The 24,926-nt window shown below is 34.1% G+C and overlaps 2 protein-coding genes and 2 pseudogenes across 2 annotated transcripts; 2 read left to right on the top strand and 2 right to left on the bottom strand.

Moving 5' to 3' along the window:
- Positions 1-1,672: 1,672 nt before the first annotated feature.
- Positions 1,673-3,712, bottom strand: LOC122610955 (F-box/LRR-repeat protein At3g26922-like). Its single transcript, XM_043783905.1, has 3 exons — positions 3,690-3,712; positions 1,956-2,925; positions 1,673-1,822 (listed from the first exon to the last, which is right to left on the bottom strand). Exons 1-3 carry the CDS (start codon positions 3,710-3,712, stop codon positions 1,673-1,675), a joined length of 1,143 nt encoding a protein of 380 aa, XP_043639840.1.
- A 665-nt stretch (positions 3,713-4,377) lies between these two features.
- LOC122610954 lies at positions 4,378-8,888 on the top strand (annotated as a pseudogene).
- Positions 8,889-11,449: 2,561 nt separating this feature from the next.
- Positions 11,450-16,460, bottom strand: LOC122610953 (annotated as a pseudogene).
- Positions 16,461-20,573: 4,113 nt separating this feature from the next.
- Positions 20,574-24,797, top strand: LOC122609744 (replication protein A 70 kDa DNA-binding subunit A-like). Its single transcript, XM_043782691.1, has 3 exons — positions 20,574-20,930; positions 22,261-24,472; positions 24,555-24,797. Exons 1-2 carry the CDS (start codon positions 20,662-20,664, stop codon positions 24,449-24,451), a joined length of 2,460 nt encoding a protein of 819 aa, XP_043638626.1. The 5' UTR covers positions 20,574-20,661; the 3' UTR covers positions 24,452-24,472; positions 24,555-24,797.
- Positions 24,798-24,926: the final 129 nt, after the last annotated feature.

Genomic DNA, 24,926 nt, shown 5'->3' with positions numbered 1-24,926 from the left:
TATTGATTGGTAACTTACAGTTGCTGAAGAAGAATATGGTTATGATGCCAGAGAAGGTTTGCTACTGGAATCATCTTGAAATGTTGATAAGTTATCAGATACATATTTTATAAAAGCATTAGTTTCATCTGAAATCAATGTCCCTGAGAGTAGACGAAAACAGAGTGTTTCTGTTTGTCGAAGCTGGTGAGAGTAGCGTGCAATAATGTCTCCCCTCTGTGATTTAGGCAGATTTTCCAGTAGTGAACTGACCTGCAACTTCTTTGAATTAATAGCTACAACATAATGATTTTCTTGCTTAATCAGATCCTGGATCTCTCCCATATGGGCCTTGATCTGTACTAATAGTCCAGCCACAACCTCATCTATTTGAGCCCTCTCGAGTGCACTTTGCATAATTCTTTTCCTCCATCCCAGTAGTTCCGCCACAAGGTTCTTAACGGGTACTTTGTTTTCCTTGGACTCTATTCTCTCAGCAAGCTTATTTTCCTGATCCAACAACGATTGCAATTCATTCATCCGAGACTCAATGTCTGCAATCTGTTTAACCATCTTCTTATTCCTAGCCTGTTTTGCAATCATTGCTTTTGTAGGTGGTTCCTGAAAGCGTGACATAGTTACATAATATACATTAATTTCATACCCTGTGTGTTAATACTTTAGCATAACTTTCAAACTGTAACTGTGTAAATAACTGAACTGACCAACCATAATGACATTAGTTAGAAAAATTAGTAATGGCATTTTCGGTTTCAAATTTATTTTACAATCCTACATCGGCCAAGCATGGGATTGGTTGATGGTTTATAAGCCTAGGTGTCTCCTTTTCCTTTGCCAACTGCGACTAACATAGCTGTGACCAATGAGAATGTCGCCTCTTCAAAGGGTGGGATATTGTTACGATCCCACATCGGCCAAAGTATGGGATTGGTTGATTGTTTATAACTAGATGTGCCCCCTCCTCCTTTAAGTTAACTTTTTGGAGTGAATTCTACAAGTAGCTTATGGATTGATGCGAGCCAATTATGGGATGGATTCATGTCAGTTTAGGAATGAACTAAATGGAAATGAATGAGGTGCATTATGTTTGTTTTGAGGGGGTACATATGACTGTATGAGAAAACCCATAATATATGGGTATCTAGAAAACTATTAAGTGGGGTGGGTTTTGTGTGAAAACCATGTGAATTCTGTTTAGTTTTCGGTCTGCCTTTTTTTCTCTTCCAGATTATACCCATTACTAATTCCATTTACAAACCAAACGGATCCAAGAGAAAAGTTGCGACTGAAACCAGCGAGTAAGGGATTACAAAAAAAAAAAAACAATACAAGGTGTATAGTAGTAGAAGCATTAAATAAGAAATCATTCGGATGAAAGTACCTCGGGTAAATCCATAATGAGTGTGGCCCTTGGAGAGTTCTCAAGCAAAAAGTTTTTAGTTTCAGTAGATATTTTTATTTTGTATGGTTCTTTTCTGCTGGAGTCAATATTCACGCTAATCATGTTCCAGAAAGGTGAAGGATGTTGTGATAGTATCTCTGGAAACGATGAAAGACACTGCATATGAATGACAAGAAACATAGTAGTTTAGTATGTGTGTTAAAACGTAGAAGGAATAAAGGATATGCATTTGAAAATGTATTGAGCTTTAGTACAAACTTTATATTTAACTTAAAACACTTGCATAGCATGTATCCAACTTTCAAAGATTGTGCTACTGTATGTATCTAGTGGCACTTTTGCTGATGCATCATCCATTTTAATAGCCGCATCCAAATAAGTTGTCACGTCAGCTAAAAGGCCACCATATACATTTAACAACTGATGAACATTGGATACGCAATAAAAACACTTGAAGTTGGAAACATACTATAGATTTTAGGCTATAGTTGGAAACATTGCTAAACACTTAACCCCATACATAAATGTTATATGAATTAATTTATCAACATACCTCAACGATGTCCAAGTTCAGCGTAAGACATTTGGCACTGTGGAGCTCCTGGAGCATGTTAATAGTCTCACGAGCATCTATTTCCTTATATGGTTTGGTAATACGACTAAAGTGAAAATTTACGCTCGCCTTGTTGAGAGAATTAAAACAGTCTCTAGGCAGCTGTGGAGGGTGATAATCTTCGTAGCACAAAGATGTAAGACCTTGTGGTGCATTCAATTTCTCGATCGAGCAATTTCTTATAGTGAGATTTTCAAGCTGAGGTGCAACCACATTGACAATGATAGAATTTTTGCCATTGTTAAGCCTCAGGTTAGAAAGTTGAGGGATACTGATGACAAAAACCTGAACAAAAACGGCAAACTTTTCCAAAGTGAGGTTCTTTAGGTTCACGCACTTGGAGAACAGATCAACAGGATTGTCGAAAAATTCAACACTTTCAAGATGCATAGTAGTTAAAGCTGGAAAATCCCAAGTTGTGGTGGGTGTACGGCAAGGAATACTAAAGGTGACCTTTTTGAGAGACTTGGAGCTAAAGGGACAAAGAGAAGCATCCTGGAAGAGTAAACGCTTATTATTAACGATGACAAGTAGCTTTTGAACATTGCGAGAGACCGCGTAATTTACAATCTGCGCCAAAATTTCTTGACTACCGACTTCAAAATCGAGCTTCACTGAGGACACATCTACCTGATGGTTGCGCCTTGACAGAAAATTGCTTACGAAGTTGCCAACTTTCAATGAAGAATCAAAACTGCGACTAAAAAAATTGAGACATGGTATCGACGTCCATAGAAGCTTCCATCTCGTGGACAACAAAGATGTTTGAACAGCTAGTTTGGCGTCCATACAAGATAGGATTTCAAGAATAAGTTCATCTGGCAAACTGCTAATTCGATCTGCATTTAGCAAGGTCGTAACATTCTTGCGACAAACGTCCAGTTTCCATTCTACACCTTCTGTTTTGGTTCTGCATATAACAATTGATCCCACATCAAATAAATATCCGAACTTGATAATACTTTTCTTTTTGGGTAAAAGGGTAAAAAATACACCCCGGTTAGTATATTGCAAAATGTTCAATAAAAGTTCAGGCGATATGAGTAAATGCCATGCCGACTTGTACATGAACATGCTTTAGAAGCAACAACCACAACCTAGACACGGTGAGTGACAAACCACTCCCAAACTAGCCTATCTAGTTACAAGAAACAACATAAATCAAAATAAAACAGCATTAGAGAGGCTATATCATTAAATTTGAATGACGCAATCTAGTATTAGCACACACAGGAATGTTGGTCTTTTATCATATATTAACTTCCCTCAACATATATCATGAACATAATTCATAATTTCTTACATCGGTTTATTAAAGCAAGCCACATGTAATGCTAAATAGTTTGTAAGACTCTAAACTTGAGCTAATTCTACCCCTCCTATTCAAATTCATTAAGGCTAGTAAAGTTGGGACCTTTCTCTTCTGGATGGCCAGGAAAGGACATTGACGACATATATCCGACTCGTTTATTCCGGGTATACCCATTTATTGTGTTATATATATATATAGGAACGACTTCAAGATAATAAAATTCCGTTCATAGAATATTAGTACTTTAAAGAAGCATAAATCACTAAGAAACTGGGACCAAAAATACGAATTGCTTGTGTCATGTGAATCGAATGGTCGATAGAATATTAATAAGGAGTGGAATGTTGGAAGAAAAATGTTACCTTAGTTTGCTGCAATTGTACATCGTGTCGGATCAACCCTAATCCTTTACTGACCAATTAATTTGTATCAAATATACGGAAGTAAGCTTCCTGTGTAAGTGAGAGTATCCTTAACGCTCTGCTGCTGCTGCTGCTGCTGTTATTATTATTTATTTTAGCAATAATGTTAATTGTATATTTTTTTTTCTAACCGTACTCAATTTTATTTCTACCTCCTACTTTGCACGAATAAGTGACATAAAATTTTGAATTTTCAAAAAATTTCCTATTATTTCAACTTTTAAATTATACGAATATGTGAGATAAAATTTAAGACTCTCAAACCTCTTATTAATTCACTCTTACAATTTACAAACGTAACAAGTAAAACTCAAATCAAATAAATCATCTCAAAATCAAAAACATTACTTATGGGTTACCAACTATATCGACATTTATACCTACATTTTATTATTGTTATTATTATTTTTACAATAAATGTTAGTTGTTATTAATATATATAAGAAAATATATATAAAAACTTTTTATTATTGTTATTATTATTTAGTTGTTATTTACTTATTATGTGACCCCCAAAGTCGATCGAGCTCTTTGTTGAAAGGGTAATCTGAGTTATTATTAGGTATTCAAATATGAATCTTATTGCTCTGTTGGTCACGTTAAACATAGATATTTTGGTTTTCAAAGAATGCTCCATCTGAACATCAATGTGAATGATGTTTCGCGGGACATTTGGGAAAATGTAACAAGTGTTGGGTTATATAACTATTATCAAATTAAATCACAAAGCACGCAGCGGAATATAAATTCTATGTAGTTAATTAATTAACCAAGAGAGAAAACGTGTACCTTAAATTGGAGAGAATAAAGCAAGAAACCTTTATAATAAGGTTTAAATTAAACCTTTCTACAATTGTACACACAACGTTGGAATGTATGTATGCTAGTACTTGATCACGAACCGAACAACCTTTGTTAATACCCAATTACTCGAACCAAACAAAACCTCGAAACCCTTTGTTATTGTTAGGATCGGCCGAAGCCAAGAGAGAGGGAGAAGGAGAGATTTTTAGGGTTTTAAAAAACCTTATGAATTGTGTGTAGAAAACAATTAAATTTAGGTCTCTATTTATAGGATTAGGTTTACTTGATGACCAAGTTTAGGGTTTATGAAACCCTTTCCTTCTCCTAGTTCGACCCCCCCCCCCCCCTAGAATATTCTAGAGGGTTTCCTAATTGTTTCCTAATTACAACTCTCCTTCGTTAAGTCCGTTAATTAAGTACTGTTAACTATTTAACATTTAACGGACGATCGTTAGTTTTTCGTGATCAAATTAATTAATAAATTACATTTAATATATTAATTAATTATAATTACATACATGTTGAGGTGTGACCCCGTAGGCTTAAATACTTTCCGAACATACGTTCATTTTACGTGATCATATTCTAACAACAAGCGTTGTCAATGATTTGCATAACGGAATAGATTTTCTGATGTTAGAGAAGACTCAATCATGATAGACAGTAATGCATAGCTCAAAAAATTATTATTTCTCCCTTTTCGATGTTTTTGTAGCAGAAAGCAAGTTAGTCCCCATATTGCCTTTTTTTCCTCTGTGTTTACTTTAACTAAATGTCATATGGGCATTTTATAAATCTTAGTGTGCACTTCATGAAATAGGTAGAATCACAAGAAGTTGTGTTAGACGATACAGATGTTGTCAAAGCACTAGTTGAGTTTGTCACACGTTCGATCAATAGTAGAAATTCTGGTTGTGGGAACTCCCTCAAAAGGCAGTATGCTCGATCAGGTATGTGCATTCATTTTTAATAGCTACTCCTATTATGTTCATTATTCAATATGTCTTAGAATTCATGAATAGAGCAGCAATTCAGAAAGAATTCAAAATTTCTCATTCTCATTGTCCTGCATGACTCATATAATTTTGAAAACGATGATTAATATCAAACTATAAAAAGAACATTATTATCATGTCGTCTTGCAAGAGATTTAAGATGAGAGACATTCCAGGAACTATGTTAAAAGGGGTGCCAAATTTCTGCACAATTTATGTTATTTATAAGGGAAAGATTTCAGCCACAAAAGTTGCATCACGTCCTCCTCCATATGTTTCTCCACTACGTACCCATGCATGTACCACCTGGACCAAACACCATAACTTCTGATGCTTCATCTGAAATACTAACTATCAGTTCCAAAGGTTTGGTAACTTGGTTTTCCATTTCTCAATTTTGTTCCCCTTTATACATTTTCATACCGGAGACTGCATGAAAATAAAATGTGACATACTTTTTACCAAAATATGCAATTTATAACCATTTAATGCAAAGCACTTGCCATTTCAACCATTTGATGCAACATACACGCCATTGTCAAGTACCAATTAATGAACATATTGCATACTTTAATAAGTGTTGCAAGTATGTTGCAATATTTTGGTTAAAAATGAACAGTACATTGCATTTTCATGCAATTTACTCATTTTTCTCTCTAAGTTATTTGTAGGTTAACAATGATTTCAACTGTTTTTTTTACTAGTGATACCCCGGACCTCTATGGACTCATCTTTTCCCAGGCCTTCCACAGACTCATATTCCAAACATAATGAAGTATGTGATTACATGTATTTTATAAAAGGATTCTTAAAAGTTTGGGTTGTTAATGTTTTAATGGAAGACAAACTAAGTTTCTTTCTTGACAACAGGCCGGTCGCCTTTCACCAATAGGAAAGGCCCAAAAGGTAAACCTGGCCTATGGAGAATTCCCCCGACCTGAATCCGATATTTCGTTTGTCAGCTTTGGCAGTCAGAGCACCGACAATATATTTCTTTCGGTCGAGAATGACGCATCACCAATAGACTCACGGATTAACTTATTAGAACTAGATGACCATGGTTTTGATTCATATCAGTTGGGGCAGGGGTTGGTTGATATAAACACCGATATGGTATATTCTTCATTGGACAGTCATACAACATCTCTCTCATCAAACACGGTACATATTAGTTCTTGATAACTTTTTTACACAGATTGTGAAATGACCAATAAGAGATGACCGAAAGTGGAGTAACTTATGAATCTTTTGAAGCCTTCAGGAAGACGTTGAGGCAGAAAAAAAAAGGTAGATGGATAGCCACCCTCTGGGGCCATGTACCTATTGGTACCCATGCGCGTTTACCGCATATACGCATGCCCTGTGAAAACCCCTGAAGACTTGGTTGGGGACGAGATTCGAACCCAGGCCGTATAGCCCCCAAAGGCTAAAGCTTAAACTCTCAAAAACCATACAAATGTACGTACAATACAACATGCAAAGAAGCCCTTACAGCAAAACAAAGGTCAGTTGCTTCTTCTTTAACTTTCATATCCTTTGATTGTGAAAGACGAACTGTATCCCTTTTCTACATGGGATGATTGGCCCCCCTTCACTTTCAATCGAGCAGGTTGGTTCAGGCTATGTTTTCTTTTTAATGGGTTATATGGGTTAAATAATACTGTATTTTTTTCTAAAATGGTAATTTGTCAAATGGGTCTAACGGGTAAAATCCTTAAAAGATAATCGTAATTATTAAAGTATACAAACCTACTAAATCGTTGCTATTTGAATAAACATGGACTGTTATTGCAATAATATGTTATTTGCTACAATATTTGATACTCAAATTATTATAGGTGTAACTTAATCCCATTACTTATCAGCAGGTTAATTTTGGGGTACGTTAATGTCTAACGGGCCACACATGTGATACAAAAAGTTAGCTACATAAATAGGTTAAATGGGCCTAATGGGTAAATAGTCCCAAAGTGTAATATTTTTTTTTGAAACCTGATTTGACATGATATAATTATAATGAAACCCATCACATTTTCATCCTCAACAAAAAGTACTCATTTGGACTTGAACCTATTTTGACCTACCACCCAACCCGCCTGACCTACCCAGGTTGCCCACTCTACAGTGTATTATAAAATAATAGTAACAAAAGAAAAAAGAAAAGATGTTCCAGGTCAACCTGGTGCATCTTGTTTTGACCTCCCCAGTCTTTGATGCCATCTCTACCTATTTTTAAGATATGAAATGACTGTTGTAGGCTATGGAGCTCCAGATTTGGAAAATGCAGGAACTACAGAAGGTAGAAGAGTCACGTGTAGCTGAAGAATCTGTTCAGAAAGAAATCACCAAGTCAACTGAAGCTGCTCATCGAATTGCAGAGCTTGAATCCCAAAAAAGAGTCAATTCCGTGTCTAATATCTCTCATTATGTTTCCAGATATAGAAGGTACACTATCGAAGAAATTGAAGAAGCAACAGAATTTTTCTCAGCCTCTCGTAGGATTGGCGAAGGAGGCTATATGGCCCGGTCTACAAGTGTCATTTGGACCACATGCTTGTTTCTGTTAAAGTTCTTAGACCGGATGCAGCTCAAGGAAGATCACAATTTCAACAAGAAGTTGAAGTCTTATGTTGCATACGCTATCCTCACATGGTTCTTCTTGTAGGGGCTTGTCCAGAATACGGTTGTTTAGTTTATGAATACATGCAAAATGGAAGCTTGGAAGATTGTCTTTTAAGAAAAAACAAAACCCCGCCACTTTCATGGCAACATAGGTTCTGAATAGCGGGTGAGTTTTGCAGCGGTTTGCTTTTTCTCCATCAATCAAAACTCGAGCCTATTGTGCACCGTGATCTCAAACCGGCTAACATTTTGCTTGACATGAATTTCGTTAGTAAAATAGCCGATGTGGGGTTAGCCAGGTTGGTCCCACTGTCGGTTCAAGACTTGGTGACTCAATACCGAATGACTTCTGCAGCAGGGACTATTTGTTATATAGATCCCGAGTACCAACAAACAGGCATGCTTGGAGTGAAATCCAACGTTTATTCATTAGGGGTTATGTTTTTACAGTTAATAACTGCTAGACCGCCAATGGGTTTGACTCATCACGTTGCTAGGGCTATAAAGAAAGGAAGTTTTGCTTAGATGTTGGATCCAGTAGTGCCTGATTGGCCCGTTGAAGAGGCTTTGGGATTTGCTAAGTTATCTCTTCTCTGTGCAGATCTAAGAAGGAAAGATAGACCAGATCTTGGTAAAGTGGTTATGCCCGAACTGGAAAGATTGAGATCACTTGCTGATGACTGACGAGACATGCACTATCAGTTTTTGCCTGATTCTTTCACCAGAAAACCAGTCAAATGTCTTACGTAAGTTCAACATCTGTGGCCTAAGATTCAATCTCAAAGTATCAACTTCTCTCAAGGTCCCATATTTGACCCATTTACATGTTAATTGTTCCATTTGGTTCATGTTTTATCCTTAACGGGTCATACAATAAATTGGTTAAGACAAACGGTTATGCTAATAAGAAGAAACTTGTCACGTGGGTTGAAATTCGTCCGAAGGGTATATTTGAATGAAACCTCGTTAATAGTTGTATTAAAAGAACTAGATCAGTGTCTGAATATAATCACTATAATCAAATCTAACACCCTACTTATTCTCTCTATAGAAGACTAAACGTTGAGGTTTTGGGACAAACCTGACATGATATGTGCATGGAAAGTACTAGTTTTAACATTAATGCATGACCCGCCCGCTACTAACACATAATAGTAAACGATAAAATCTTCTTTTGGATTCATGAATTCAGGCTGGCATGTAGATGGTATATATGATCTTGAAGATGAGAAATTCTTGGTAGCCTTTTTGTAGATAACAACACTGGTAACTTATATAGCTTGCTATTTGTAATTATTAATGTATGCTATTGAATCCTGGTCAAAAGTACTAGTGTATATAACTATATATGTAGTTTCTTTAGTTAATTTACCTATAAGTGTTATGAAATTCTACAATTTAGGCATGTATATTCATCAAGAAATGATAAATTGTGACGTGGGGTGGTGGCGGCGACGGGTGAAGGCAATGACATGTGGCGGGTGCGGTAGTGACGGGTGGTGGAGGCGGCAATGGTGATGAATTCAAAAGTTATTGATGTCAAAGGAGGTAGTGTGGTTATTCTAAGAATTAAGAGATTTATGTTTTTTATTAAGGGTGTTAGTTTATTATGTAAACATGTTTAAATTAACGAATAAAGGAGAGAGATATTTTAAGTATTTCAATTTCTTAAGAGATTTAAGAAAAAAAGGTTGTTTTATAATGTAATATAGATATAAATATAATATATAGATATAGACATGGGAGGCCCGAGAGGGGAGGGGGGTAAGCAAGACCTCCGGTCGGGGCACAATTTTGAGGGGGCACAAAATTTCTAAAAAATTTCCAATGTGTATTATATATGTAAAAATATAACATATTATATTACATAGATATAGATATATATGTTATTCTAATAGCAAGTTAATGTTAAAATTATATATATACAATATTTTAGGTACTAAATATGTATATACAAAGTTATGTCCTTAGTAATAAGTTATACCAATTTACTTTAATTAATAATTAAACATTTAAATGAAATTTAAAAGATAAAGAGTAAATCCTCCTGACAGTTTTTCATCCACATAGTGTTTATACAGTGTTCTAAAAGACTAGAAAGTTAGAAGTAACATCAAAAAATGTAGTTTACTCTTAGTTCTTAATATATGATTCTGTTACTGATCTTTTCTTGATTAGTTTTGTGATCATATCTTGGTGATTTTTTTTAGAATATCGTTTGATATTGTTTATAATTTCATTTGATCAGAGTTTTTTTTAATTTATTCATCCTTGACTTTAATATAAGTTTTAATTAGAAATGCCGTTAAAAAAAAATTAATTAGATAAAAACAATAAATAAATAATAAGAAATAACATTTTTGTTGTTATAACGTCTCAATTATAAAAATAAAAAGATTTGCTTATATAATTGGATTTCCAAGAGTTGGGGGCATTTTTTACAAGACTCGGACTGGGCATATGAATTCTTAGGGCCGCCACTAGATATAGATAATGTATTTGTTAAATTAACTGAAATTTGGAGCTTGCAAAGAGTATCTGAAAATGAACGTTAATACTCAAAGTTCATTTAAAGATGTTTGGCAATATAGCCCGAGCTGAAATTAAAAAAAAAAAAAAAAACATACTCGTGTATAATAACACAAAAGAACATATACTATTTAAGATCAGAACTTTTAATGGGGCCTCCTCTTTTTGGTTTTATATTCTAAATAGTAAATACATCTCTCATATCGAGTAATAATTTATGCACAATGTATAACTATTCATTGCAGTGTTAAGAGATCTATATAGGAAAAACAAGGTGGAAATGGATGCCCACCTTTTTAATGGTACTTATGTTTTTCTTTTTTTATATAACATATTATAAGCGCAACTAGTTTATAATTAAGCTTTTCCAAGTAGCTTATTTAGGTAAAGCCAAATTGTATATGAAAGCTCTTTGATTGGTCAATTAAGTTTCAAGCCAACACTAAATACACTAAAAGTCTAAAATACGATTAGACTGATTAGTGATATTAAGGTATTATCTATTAAGGTATTATATCCTTGGGGCAAAATATGAAAGAAGGCATTATCCTTGGGGCAAAATATGAAGGCATTAAGTCAACACAATGAAAATGAAATGAAAGAAGGCAGGTATTATCTTAATTTGGGGCAAAGTATGAAAACAATTACAGTTTTTGCAACGACAAATTCAATCTTATAATCAGATACTTAAAAAAAATATAATGCTTTACATATAATGCAAAATGTAACAAGGTCTTCTCAAAGCAACTTTCATCTTTCATCTCCATCCCAATAATCCTTCATTTTGGGTCCGGTTGGTCCATCCTCTTCGTAAACTTGAGTAGGTAGAATCTCCAACAAGCTCTCACCAAGAGATTCCAATATTGCTAATGACGAATCCTCCAAGTTCTCTAGCTCAACTCCTATAGCATACATTATTTTTGGACCCCATTTTCTTGAATAGTTCAACCATGACGGCTTGATTACAGAAACAATGTAATCAGCCGCGATGATTGAATATGTGTTTCCTACATCTAGAAACATATCACTTTTTGCAGTATCGTTTCTTAAACCAATGATGTCAGTCCCCTGGAGCACAAGTCCAGGAGCTGAATAAGTTGCATGACCATGCAACGATGAATACCCCACAAACTTATTAGTTCCAACTTGGAATTCAAGGGATGGGGTATCGACCCACATTCCTCCACTATGTTCAGCAAAATAAACACGGTACAAAACACCACTAAAATTGCTAATTCTCATGGTCATATGTTCCCAATCGCCGACATGTTCACCTATCCTCCCTAGCGGAACATCAACTAAACCTACCTTGGCAGTTGCAGGTCCATTAAATGGGTAGAAAACCCATATAACTATATCAGTAAATGTTGCTCCTAACATAGGTTTAACGTGTACATAAACCTCACAGCTTTGTAAGTCTCCTTTCTTGACTTTTTCCCTTTCTGTATCATCAGTTGGGAGGTCAAGCCAATATGTGTCATCATCCGAACCACCTTGAGGTAGGTTTGAGCCTGTGGGTTCAACTCTAGTAGGATTTGACTCGTTTCCGGCTTGATACAATAGAACCCCATTGCTAAAATACCATGTTGTTGAAGATGGAAGGTAAGTTTCATTAGGGTGAAAATAGAGTCTTGGAGAGTATTCTTGAATCAAGGCCTCAATTTGTGCCAAATTAGGCATGGAGGAGGATAACTTATCAAAGTTATTGTTTTTGAGACATGATACAATAGAATAACTACTATTATTTTCGTCTTCAATTATAAATGTACCTACACAAACACCCGGGGCTTGTGTACCTCTAGTTTTTGGTCTCGAGCTATAAACATTAACACCATTCTCGGTGCTCCATAACAATGCGTCGGTTTCACATTCTTCGGTCAGGTCAGCTTGAACACATTTGATTTTATCTAGAGGAGGCTTTTGGGATGAGGAGGTGATGGCATACCCTACCGGGTTATATCCATCTGGTGGTGTTGGCAACCAAACGTAGCAAGAATCGTTAACATTTAAAACTAGTGTATAGTCCACCGGATTGGCTAAGGTTCCGCTAGAAACATCTTTTCCCGTGAGAACCCAACCGAAAAGTTGGGTGTCATTAGGTTGGCAATAACAACCAAGCATTGAAAAGCCATTTGGTATTGAATTTGGCTCAAAAAAGGTGACACCATTTTCGGAACTAGACCATAATTTGGTGAAAGACGTTATTTGAGTAACTTGAAGACCTCCTAGATCAATGGTTCCACTTGCAAAGCCTTCACCTGTGTAAAATTATTAAAATAATTAAAATTAAGTTTTTTTGTTCAAATGAATATGGTAAGTATAAAAGTAATACAACTAGCTAGTATATGTGTGTATCACTACAATAAAAATTCACTTATTAAAAGTGAAATAAATAGACGTGGACATATTCACGACATTGTTGTTAGTATTGTATGAAGAAGATGAAGGGATGATATACGAGTAATATAATGAACCTGATGGCCAAGAAGGCAATTGAGAAGGAAACTTGAAGTTTGTATTTATTGGTGAGTGATCATTGGTTTGTTTTGTGGTGAAGCAACACATAAAGTTTCCCATTGTTTGGTGAGCTCAATTATCTGCCAAACCGAAAGCCTACACGTGAATCTACAAGTAACATGTTTACATAGAGATATACTACTGGTTAATTAGAAAGTCAAATACTAATTTCATACATAAGTGTATATATTAAAGCATATGATGGGGAATATACTATACTTGATGGATGGATAATCTTGAATAAGTAACACTTGACGTGTTATAGAGTATTGATTTCAAGTTTCTTATTGGCACGTCTTTCTTAACTAGAGTTGAAATCGATGTCTCGTTTAACACGTTTAATTAACAAAATTGTAGCATCAACTTCTTTACTACGGAACCCCAGTTTATATATACGCACATTTCTTCTTTTATTATGTGGATGGGCTTTAAATCAGGTATTACTTAACTTTATAATGGGACGAGGGCTTAAAACTCGTCCGTTGGACGGCGGGAATGAAGAGAAGTTGTTTTTATGATTGAATTGGTTGGTTTATAGAAGAGTTAATTTATACCGAGTAGATGTTTAGTTTGTCTACTAAACAGGAGCTGATATAAAAACAAAGGTTCACTTTGCTTTCTTGCAACTTCTGCTACTTTTCCCATTGACGAGGTTAGTTTTTTAAGATTGAGATGTTGTAGAAACCGCAAGGTCATAGTGGGGAAAGTTTTGGTGCGTGCTAGTTATAGACTCCATCAAATACACAAACATTAGGATATACACATGAAAGCATTTCAAATACTGTCATGATTATCAATTCTCATTAATAAGTTATTTTATATAATCAACAACCCACTCACATTCCTTCAAACACCATCTCTATTAATAACTTTCAACTAATTAAAAATATAATATGCACACATATTATGATATATTTGTTAATAAATAAAATATAAAATAAAAGGACCTATCGAATTCCAAAAAGAGATAAATCTATAACAATATATATGTTTATATATAGATATAGATATAGATGTATGTTAACCGAACCCGACCCGATACCTATTGGGTACCTTATTGTCGACCCCGTCAGAGATAAAATAATGCCACAAAACCTGAAACCCGACCCGATAATAGTAGTTATTTTTCAAAAATAGTTATCAAAATTTGTTTGATTTGAAAAATAATACTACATGCTCTTGATATTTTGAGAAATGAATGTTCAAGTTATGCAATATAGATAAAAAGTAGTTGATATTAATGTGGAACTTGTATTTACAAAAGTGAATTTATAGATTTAAAACTAATTACTTAAAAGTATATAGATATAAGTATTGATGTCGGGTCGGGTTGGGGTAAACATGCCCTACTCCCTACCCCGAACGGGTTCAGGTTTCCCCGTCGGGTCGGGGTTTTTTGCCATCCCTATTTAGAAATAAAGATTAATACTATATTTACACATAGATATGATACACATGCATGGTAATATGATATAACTTTAGGAATAAAGATTGATACTCTTAGTTTTTTAAGACAGCTTTTGCAAGTTATTAACTTTCATACACACATATTTTCCCTTTGTGTTGCAAGTAATTAACTTTAATGCATATATGTAATTAACTTCCATCCACACATAATTGACTTTTAAAATTTAGGAAGAAAGATTAATATTCTTGTTTTTTCAAAACAACTTTTGCAAATCATTAATATTTCTTACGTACATAATTATCATTTTGCATTCCAAGAACTAATTAACTTTTTTGTACACATACATAATAGTCTTTTTAAATTCATTTTACACATAACTATCATTAAGTATTCTCATAATCAACTTTAACATTAATCATAATTATTATGAAGAGAGAAGTTGAAGTTTTAAAATTGATTTCAAAACTCAACTTTTATATTATATATATAGATATAGATATATGTTTCATAATTAAGGAGCTTTAACTAAGAGCTTTTAACAACTTCTAGCTTTTAGTTTTTAGAAGAAAAAAAACTCATGTTCAATAAAAAAACTTGGTTTGTTAGAAAGAAGCTATTTTTTTAACAAGTTAGTCGGTATTCGACATCAGTAAACATCTCACCGTATAATGGTGAAGCCCTACATGTACACTAAACTACGAGGTGTAGATCATAGTCATTACAGATGATTCAGGAAAAAAACCCACATACTTGTCACTCCTAAGAGTCGAACCCAAAACATGTGGGAAAAACCAGGGATGTTAAGCTAACTTCATTTGCAGCTATAAGTTGTTAGAGTGGAAGAAAAAGATATATATCCCAACGCTGTCTTTCCTAGCGTTGGAAAAAGCTAGGAGCTTTTGTACGCCAAATTACTTAAATAACCTTATTTAACTATTAATTATTATCTATATCTATATCTATTTATCCATATCCATAATAAAATAGTAGTATATCTAGCTTTCTAAAGACCTCTTCAAACCGAAAGCTATATTAAAAGATTCCACCTAGGATTTATCCTTATGTGACATCTCCATGATAAAATATTTAAATCAAATTACACATATCAAAACATTTTGAAAATAAAAGTATTAGTATGTTACACCATCAAATTAATCAGATTAATTTTTAGGACTTTTGCAGGATTATATCAAACTTAAGTAATTTATGTGATCTTATTCTCTTGATTGTCCTATCTTTTTACCTAGCTTACAAGTTATAACAGTTAGCTTCCAATTATCTTTATTATTTATACTCACGTATTTTTTTTTTGGGTAATGAGATTACCCCGATGAGTATATTATTTCATAACATAAAAAAGTTTGGTACAAGTAAAATGAAAAAGTTCCATTTCAGTCATATATATGACATCCCATATATATGTAAAACAAGCTATAGCTAGTCGCCAAGTATAAACTATGAATTACAATTCATCTAACAATACTAAACAGTGGTCGACATATAAACTATCTTTTGAACCATGCCTGTAAAATCTTCAATCATGATGCTAGTAGGCAATCTCCACACCTTGAACATCTGAGCAACTCTTGGTGTGTTTTTGAATTTCAGTTAAGCTAGTTAAGCTATTCTACATCTAACTGTTGATTTGATAATATCTTGCACTTGAGCAACATGTCTTGCTTTGTTGGAAAATAGCCTATTATTGCGTTCTTGCCAAATGAAGTAGGCAGTCGAAGCTACAAGCAACCTTCCAATGACACTTTTGGCTGATCTTGAAGCAACTCGTAAAGTTAGGAGCGCCATTATATCACTCCACTTAGTGGTCACTTGGGCCATTCCTGCTAAATGTTTTAGGTTACTCCAAACCTTTGTAGAAAAGACACATTCACAAAACAAATGGTTATGAGAATCCGGATCCTTTTGACAAAGAAAACAACATTGGAGATTAAGGTTCATATTGCCTCTAATATCCCAATTTCATTAGCATATCTCGAGTCTTCAACTTTCTGTGAATAATAAGCCACATGAGAAACGAGTGATGTGGTATACACTGAGAAAACCAAATAAACTTGTGCCATGACACCACCCATTCACGTCTTCTAATAGTATTCCATACCCCTCCTGTCGAAAATGGAGTAATGTCACAATTACCATCTTTCCAAATCAGCGAGTCCCTATTAGCATCTAGTTGAATAGCATGAATCTGGATAAGGACCGGAAAGAGGGTATACCATGCAACCAGCTAAAGCCAATTACCATTGTTCCAAATATCACTGAGTTTAGCAGAAAGTGAGAAACCAGCTCATTTGATCTCCCTTGGTGAGATAAAATGAATGAGAGGGTCTTGATCCGACCACTTATCATACCAAGCTGACGTAGTCATACCATTACCAATTTTAGACCATATAAAAGGGCGAACATGTTGTCTTAGTTGTATTAGCTTTCTCCATCCTCATCTGCAACTAGCCGGGATACTGAATTCCCACAAACTCGTCCCTTTAACCTGTATGAATGCACCTATTAAACCCAAAGAGATTCCCTATGTGTCAAAATACTCCAAAGGTGAGTGGTCATAAAGGCCTTATTATGAATTGCTATTCGCTTTATTCCCAACCCACCCTCCTCTTTAAGTAGACATATTGTATTCCAAGATACCTTAGCTTTTCCTTTCTTCATTGGGCCTTGGCACCATAAAAAAGACCGCATTTTCTGCTCAAGATCCTTGATAATATGAGCAGGGGGCTGAAACCCGAAGCCCAATAAATATGAAGAGAAGATAGGACCGATTTCACAAGTTCAAGACGTCCAGCAAAGGATAGAGATTTATTTCTCCTGTCTGTAATCCTTTTCTCCATTTTTTCAACAATAATTCTACAATCTCGAGAAAGAAGTCTGGATGAAATAAGGGGCACACCAAGATACCTGAATGGTAAATAACCTTCCTCAAATGGCAATAAACTCATAATAGCATTCTTTGTCGTATCTGACACATTACAGAAAAATACAATGCTTTTGGGTAAGTTAGAAACCAAATCAGACATCTCTTTAAAGTCGTTCAAGGCTTGCATAATGATCTTGACATAACTCACTTTTGTAAAAATAATAAACATATTAGCACTATATCATCCACATCAATATTTATTGATTATCAATGTCAATTAAAAACTTTAAAAAACTAATTTAATATAGTATATACATGAGAGGTGACAATTAATAATGGTCTTTCTAGACATGAACAAAAGTTTTGTTGACTCGTATAGTCATGTTAAAAGCCTGCATTGCAGTAAATTCATATGTATATATGTATATATATATATATATATAGTGTAATACTCCGGTGAGAACACTTTTAAAATAAGAACGACGAGAATACTTAAAAACATCTTTTTGATGCATTAAAAGTCCATAAAACTAACATAGTGCATAACTAATTACATTACTTAAGTGTTTAACAACATATTGATTCATCAAAATAAAATAAAAATCACGTTTTTTGTTTTGTGCATCCATCTTGGATGCATATTCATCAAAATGATGCATCCAACAAAAAACGTGATTTTTTCGATTTTGACGGATCAATGTGTTGTTAAACACTTAAATAATGATAATTAGTAATGCACTATGTCAGTTTTATGGACTTTTACACTGTATTCTCGAGTTTTTATTAAAAGAAAAGAAAGGAGAAGATTGGATAGGGGAACAAATGATAGATAATTACATAAAAAAAATAGGCATTCTTGAGTTGAAAGAAAAGAAAAGAAAATTGATAGTTAAAATGTATTCTTGAGTTAGAAGGGAAGGAAAAGAAAGGATAAAAAGATACAATTTTACATTTATAGCCCTGTAGTAATTAAAACCTTTATATAAGTTTGAGGAGTATAATAATAATTTCACCACTTTTTCTTCCAAATCTTGCCACTTTTGGCAAGAAAGTTTTGGGATCAAAACATCCTATTTTTTCCTTTCTTTCCCTTCACTTTCTTTTAAAACAAAAACTCAAGAATATAAAAACTAAAAGTTTTTTACCCTTTCTTTTCTTATCTCTTCAAAATAAAACTCAAGAATACACTCTTAATGCTTCAAAATGTAGTTTTTAAGTAACGACTTTTTTTGAGATAGAAAGCGAACCTTGAGATATATATACAAAGAATAGACATGTAACAAAGGTTTAGGTAGGTCGTAATAATCTTGTAATATATGTAAATGTTTAGTATAAATAAATATATTATAGCATATGTTTTTCATGTCTGTCTACTTTTGTCATTTTATATATTTATAAAAATGTTATAGCTACTTTATCAAACACTTAAATATATTTAAAAAGGGAAATGATCCCTACACAACCATTTTTAGCCATACACAACCACTGTATGCATTATATAGTTGGATAGTATAATCATATAATGCATACATTTTTGTGTATGGCAAAAACATGTTGTGTAGGGATCACCTCTCATTTAAAAAGTTTCAGTTACCAGCTTTCAACTATATCTATTAGCTAACAGCCACTAGCTAATAGGTACCAACTAATTTTGTCAAGCATATATCACCAAACTATTAGTAGCGATATATAACTTGCTGGGCATCCATCGACACCTCTTAATTTTTTTTTTCCTTTGCTGATGGAGGGCATCGAGACCTTTTGCTTTCTTTTTTCTTGTGTCTCTTTCCGAATATATAAATTTGACACTTTTTACTCAACATTTTTGTTCAGAGTATTTCTCTTTTCACAAACTCACAATGGCGCATTTTAGTTTGGACCTATTCGTGTAATCTTGTGGCCATGAGTGGCTCAATAGTTATTAGGGGCTACACAATTGCTTTAGGCCCCAAATCATCTAAAGCCTCCACTTTTATATAATAGACTTAGTGTTTAGACTTTTTACTATAGAGTATCATTAAAAAATTTACATTACAGTAACACATTAGTTTTTGTATTAATCTCAAACACATTTTTACTAGAAATTTAACATAACCTAAGCTACACTTTTTTTTTTTACTTTAACTAATATGTTGATAAATGGGTTATTAAATTTAATAGTGTTTAAGGCCACAAACTTATAATATAAGATAAATTATTATGTTCATCTAATAAAATCTTGTATTGTCTACCCAATTTTAATTGGAAAGTAAATAGTTAAAATATAAACTTAAGTTCCCATTTATGCATTTAAATTTGAATTTTTATGAACCCATTGTTGGCATCGCAAATCTCATTAAACTTCCCAAGGAAGCTTGAGTAATTTGTAGTTTGCTAGACCCCTTATAAAATACATCTGTTTGTAAAATAACCTCCAGTTAATAATAATTTAAAATATCTTTATAAGTCTAAAGATAATTCTGATTTACAATCTTTTATAAAATAAAATTCTTTTAAATATAAGCATGGATTAAATTCATAAAAAGTCATTATGCTACATATGAAATTGTTAATATCTATTAGATATGAAATGAAAATTAAGAATCTTTTTTTTTTATTTGGTTTTGAATTGAAATAATTTAGAACAAAATGATCTACCGATAACTTTATACTTTCGAGCTAAAATATTAAAATTATAATATAAAGTCGATAATTAGACCTTACAATTACATTATTTAACAAAAAAGGATGGTTCACATACCATGTAATACGATAGCATCATCTTTCGTTTTCTCCAAAATATAATATTCTTTTTCTGTTTTTCGAATGGATTTTATTACTAAGAATAAAAACTTGTAAAACTTAAATATTATGTATTTTTTGTTGATATATATAAATACCTTTTCACGGATTAGCATACGACAACACAAGTCATAAAAAGTAAAAGGAAATCCAAAAAAGTAAAGGGGTTGTTTATGCGAAACGTTTATACTTTAGGTACGTGAAATGTAACATGCAACCGAGACTATTGGCGCTCATAAAACAAAGTTCTTTTACAAATCCCTAAATTCTCCACCGGATCAGTTTTCATTCAAATTCTAGGGTTTATAAAAAAAAAACCCCAAAATCACACACAGACAAATTAATTGAAAATCCAATAATAATAATTAAGAAAAGATGGAAGTGAAACTAACAGAAGGATCAATAACAGTGTTATCAAGTAAGAAATGGCAAGAATTGGGGGTGAAACCAGTGCTCCAATTGTATCAGATTAGGCTTCTTAATAGTCAACCCGAAAGATACGGATTAGTTTTGTCGGATGGTTTACGTCTTCAGCAAGGAATGCTTGCTATTCAACTCAATCATTTGGTTAAATCTGAACGCTTGAATAAAGGCTCTGTTATTCAATTGAAAGAGTTTGTTTGCAACGCCGTCCGTGATCGTATGTAAGTATATATATATATATATATATATCTTCTTATTATGTATATATATTTATACATATATTTATATATATGTTGATGAAAAAAGTTACCTTTTTTAAGTTATTGTGTTATATAATGAAATAAAGTTGTGATGTTTGTTAAGTACAGTAATTGGTATTCTAATCATCTCAAAAGATACATTTCATCTCAAAAGTAATTAGTATCTTTTAAATGGCTTTTTAAAGGGTATATTGTTATATGTATGCCGTGTAAAGTATTGTTTTTTACTGAAGAGGGTGACTGGGAAAAAGTTTTATACGATTAGGGCAAAAAAAATTTATAAAAAATGTAACTTAATCATGAAAAAGTTTACTAATCTTGATTCCCTGATCAGTAAATCTTGGTTACATAACTTTTTCAAATAAATAAAAACAAAAATTTGTAAATATGTTGGCTTTGTATGGCTAAAATTCCATTATAGTCATTTTTTGTGTAAAAGTGAGTACGGTTCTTTAATTATGAAAGTTGTGTAAATATGTTAAATATATTGACTTGTTGTTGGTGTAGTTAGTTGAAATGGTTAGATTGTTGGAAGCGATACACTGTACATACATGTGACATATATTCTAATAAAAGCTGAAATCTTTCAGATTTTTAGAATACACTTGAAGTTAATATACCTTTTTTATTCAAAAGGGGAAAAAGTTGACATGATTAGATGGGTTGAAACTTGAGAGTCAGAAGATGTCAATGGATCACCGCTAGTTGATTGCGTATTATACTTTTGAAATTTGGAGTGAATTGTAATCAAGGCTTGGCACTTAGCACCTTTGCATTTGAAAAAGTGTTGATTTGATTCTTGATGGCTTAACTTGATTGGGAATTATGAGCAAAAAAGTGTAGTTTTATATCCATCTTCTAACTTATATTGAAGATAGACAAAGAGTCTTTATTGGGTTAAGGAAAGTTGGTCTTTGAGTATGCAATTTGTATCACTGTAGATAGGTTTGGTTTACTTGATTGTCATTTTAAATAGGTCTTCCTTTTTTTGTAGCCCAACGAGCTTGTGATAAATAGGCTATTATTGGTAGTAGACAGTAGGCAGTAAGTATAATTTTGCGACATCTCTTTCTAGTTGTATACTCTTGTATTGTTTCTATATATATTTTAACTTTTTGTTGTTTTTATCCTCTTACGTGTGAACTTTTTATTTAGACACTTCTTATACGTTACAATTGCTAGGCACATATAAGTTGCTGTCTAGATACTGGCATGTGTTATAGAATCTTCTTATTACAACATATGTTGTAAAATCTTATTCTGACAGCTTTTTATTTTATTATTATTTCAGCATCATCATAGTCACCGACCTTGATGTGCTACATGAAACGTATAATATTATTGGTGAACCAGAAAGGTGCACAAGCGATCCTCTTATACCTGCAGCACCAACGCAGTCAAATAATCAGCCAGCAACAACTGTGGGCAGTCAAGTGTTTATGGCCGTTCCACAAGCTGGTTCTGTTCCACCACCTAATTATACTGCTAGAACTCCAGATCACTCTCCTGGGCACGGTGCAGGTTTACAGTCTTATGGGAACGCTCCTAGTAATTTGGAACATGTGTCTTCCATATATCCAAGAGCAGATTCAGTTACTGCTAACTCACTTCCATCTGCATATACACGCCCAGCTCAACCAACACATAATCAACCCCCTCCTATGTATATGAACAGGGGACCCATTGCAAAAAACGAGGCACCGCCAAGGATCATTCCCATTGCTGCTCTTAACCCATATCAGGGTCGTTGGACTATTAAAGCCCGCGTGACTGCTAAATCAGAGCTTAGACGCTACAACAATGCAAAAGGAGATGGCAAAGTTTTTTCTTTTGACCTTCTCGATTCTGATGGTGGTGAAATAAGGACAACATGCTTCAATGCTGTGGCTGATCAATTCTATGAGCAAATTGAGGTTGGTAAAGTTTACGTTATTTCAAAAGGCAACCTGAAACCAGCTCAAAAAGCTTTTAATCACCTGAAGAATGATCATGAAATTATGCTGGATCATACATCAACAATACAACCTTGCTTTGATGATGATGGTTCAATTCCAAAGCAGCAATTTCATTTCCGTCCCATTGCTGAAATTGAAGGCTTGGGTAACAACACTATTCTGGATATCATTGGTGTCGTTTATAAGATAACTCCTTCAGCTTCTATACAGAGGAAAAACGGTACCGAGACTCAAAAAAGAACCCTTGAATTGAAGGACATGTCTGGCACAAGTGTTGAGTTAACTTTGTGGGGAAACTTTTGCAACAAAGAAGGACAAACACTCCAAACCATGTGTGATTCTGGAGTATTTCCTGTTTTGGCTGTGAAAGCTGCTAGAGTGAATGAGTTCAATGGTAAGTCTGTAGGGACCATTGCCACAAGCCAGATATGCATAGAGCCTGATTCCTCCGAGGCTCTTAGGCTGAAAGCATGGTATGATGATTGTGGGAGTAAAACTACGTCGGTTTCATTGTCAAAGGCTGTTCTGCGTACAGATGAACGTAAAACTATTTCCCGAATAAAAGATGAAAAGCTTGGGACCTCTGACAAGCCAGATTGGATCACAGTCAGTGCCACTGTAATGCATTTTGGAATTGAAAACTTCTGCTACACAGCATGCCCCCTCATAAGAGAGAGTCGACAATGCAGCAAAAAAGTTACTAATAATGGCGATGGGAAATGGCGATGTGACACGTGTGATCAAAGCAGTGATGAATGTGACTACAGATACATACTGCGTCTACAAATACAAGACCATACTGGTTCAACATCGGTAACAGCATTTCAGGAAACCGGTGCAGAGATAATGGGGGTTGCTGCTAAAGAGTTGTATTACATAAAATATGAAGAGCGAGACGAAGAGAGATTTTCAGAAATTATAAGGAGTGTTGTTCATACAAAATATAATTTTACGCTAAAAGTGAAAGAAGAGACATATAATGATGATCCTTCTGTGAAGTGCACTGTTTCTAAAGTAGAAAGGATAAAGTTTTCATCAAATACAAGCTTTTTTCTGGATTTTTTAAAAAAAGATGAACACACATCTATAGGCTCAAAGATTGAAAACCCCGTTGGTTTGTCTGCACCTTTTAGCAACAACATTGGAAGTGTTGGGGGGCTTGGTCGGCAAGCAGCTTTACAAGCAAATCAAACTGGTTTGTCTAGCATGGGGAATTCCGGCAGTCTTGATCGGCAAGCGGTTCTACAAGCAAATCAGACAGGTCATTTTGGGAAACAATTTGATATTCCTAGCTTTGGTATGGGCTGCAGCAGTTGTGGCGATCTAGGCCATAGCACTTCAGGCTGTCCAAGTGTTGGAAATGCTTCAGGAAGAGCTAACAGTTTGCCATCTGGAGGTGCCTCTGGCAATTGTATTAAATGCAATCAACCTGGACACTGGCCCAAAGACTGTCCCCGTGAGAATAATGTTAAATTTGAGTATAATGCAAGTGTGGCTGCTGGAAGATATGGGACTGCATTTGGTTAAGGTGCTGGTTGACTTTCTGAGGTATAACCTCAAACACCCTTCTCATATGGTAACACCTTGATAATACATAACATTAATTTGTTACTTTGTTATGTACTTGCAGAATCTTGTAGCAATAAAGGCTGCAGCATAAGCTTTCTCCGTCTGGTGCTCGCGTTTTATGTTTTTAGCCAGTATTTTGGATCCTTAGCCGTGTTCATACCCGGCGGTTTCTTTTTTGTTTTTTGTTTCTGTGGTTCTTGAATCACTTTGTAGATAGAATGATTATCTTGTAAATTTTGGTCTGTGTGATCCATATTTATCTTTTGGTTTTTGTTATGCAAACATCATCTAATCTGCGTTTAAAGAGGGTTTAAAAAAATATGGATCTTGTTAAGGACCAAGTATGATTCCATATGCAAATGCTAGTCTCGTGGTTTTTGCTAATGAGTTTGATCTAAACAAATTCGAAAATCTTCTATACTTGAAAACACAT

This window comes from Erigeron canadensis, chromosome 8 (assembly GCF_010389155.1).
Source record: "Erigeron canadensis isolate Cc75 chromosome 8, C_canadensis_v1, whole genome shotgun sequence".
NCBI lineage: Eukaryota > Viridiplantae > Streptophyta > Magnoliopsida > Asterales > Asteraceae > Erigeron > Erigeron canadensis.
This window is presented reverse-complemented; position numbering and strand designations above follow the sequence as displayed.

Excerpts from the sequence above, each read along its gene's own strand:
- LOC122610955 (XM_043783905.1), bottom strand. The coding sequence starts at position 3,712 with ATGTACAATTGCAGCAAACTAAG. Across the intron at positions 2,926-3,689 it reads TACAATTGCAGCAAACTAAG|AACCAAAACAGAAGGTGTAG; the intron begins GTAACATTTTTC and ends TGTTATATGCAG. Across the intron at positions 1,823-1,955 it reads TGAACTTGGACATCGTTGAG|TTGTTAAATGTATATGGTGG; the intron begins GTATGTTGATAA and ends AATGTTCATCAG.
- LOC122609744 (XM_043782691.1), top strand. The coding sequence starts at position 20,662 with ATGGAAGTGAAACTAACAGAAGGATCAATAACAGTGTTATCAAGTAAG. Across the intron at positions 20,931-22,260 it reads AACGCCGTCCGTGATCGTAT|CATCATCATAGTCACCGACC; the intron begins GTAAGTATATAT and ends TTATTATTTCAG.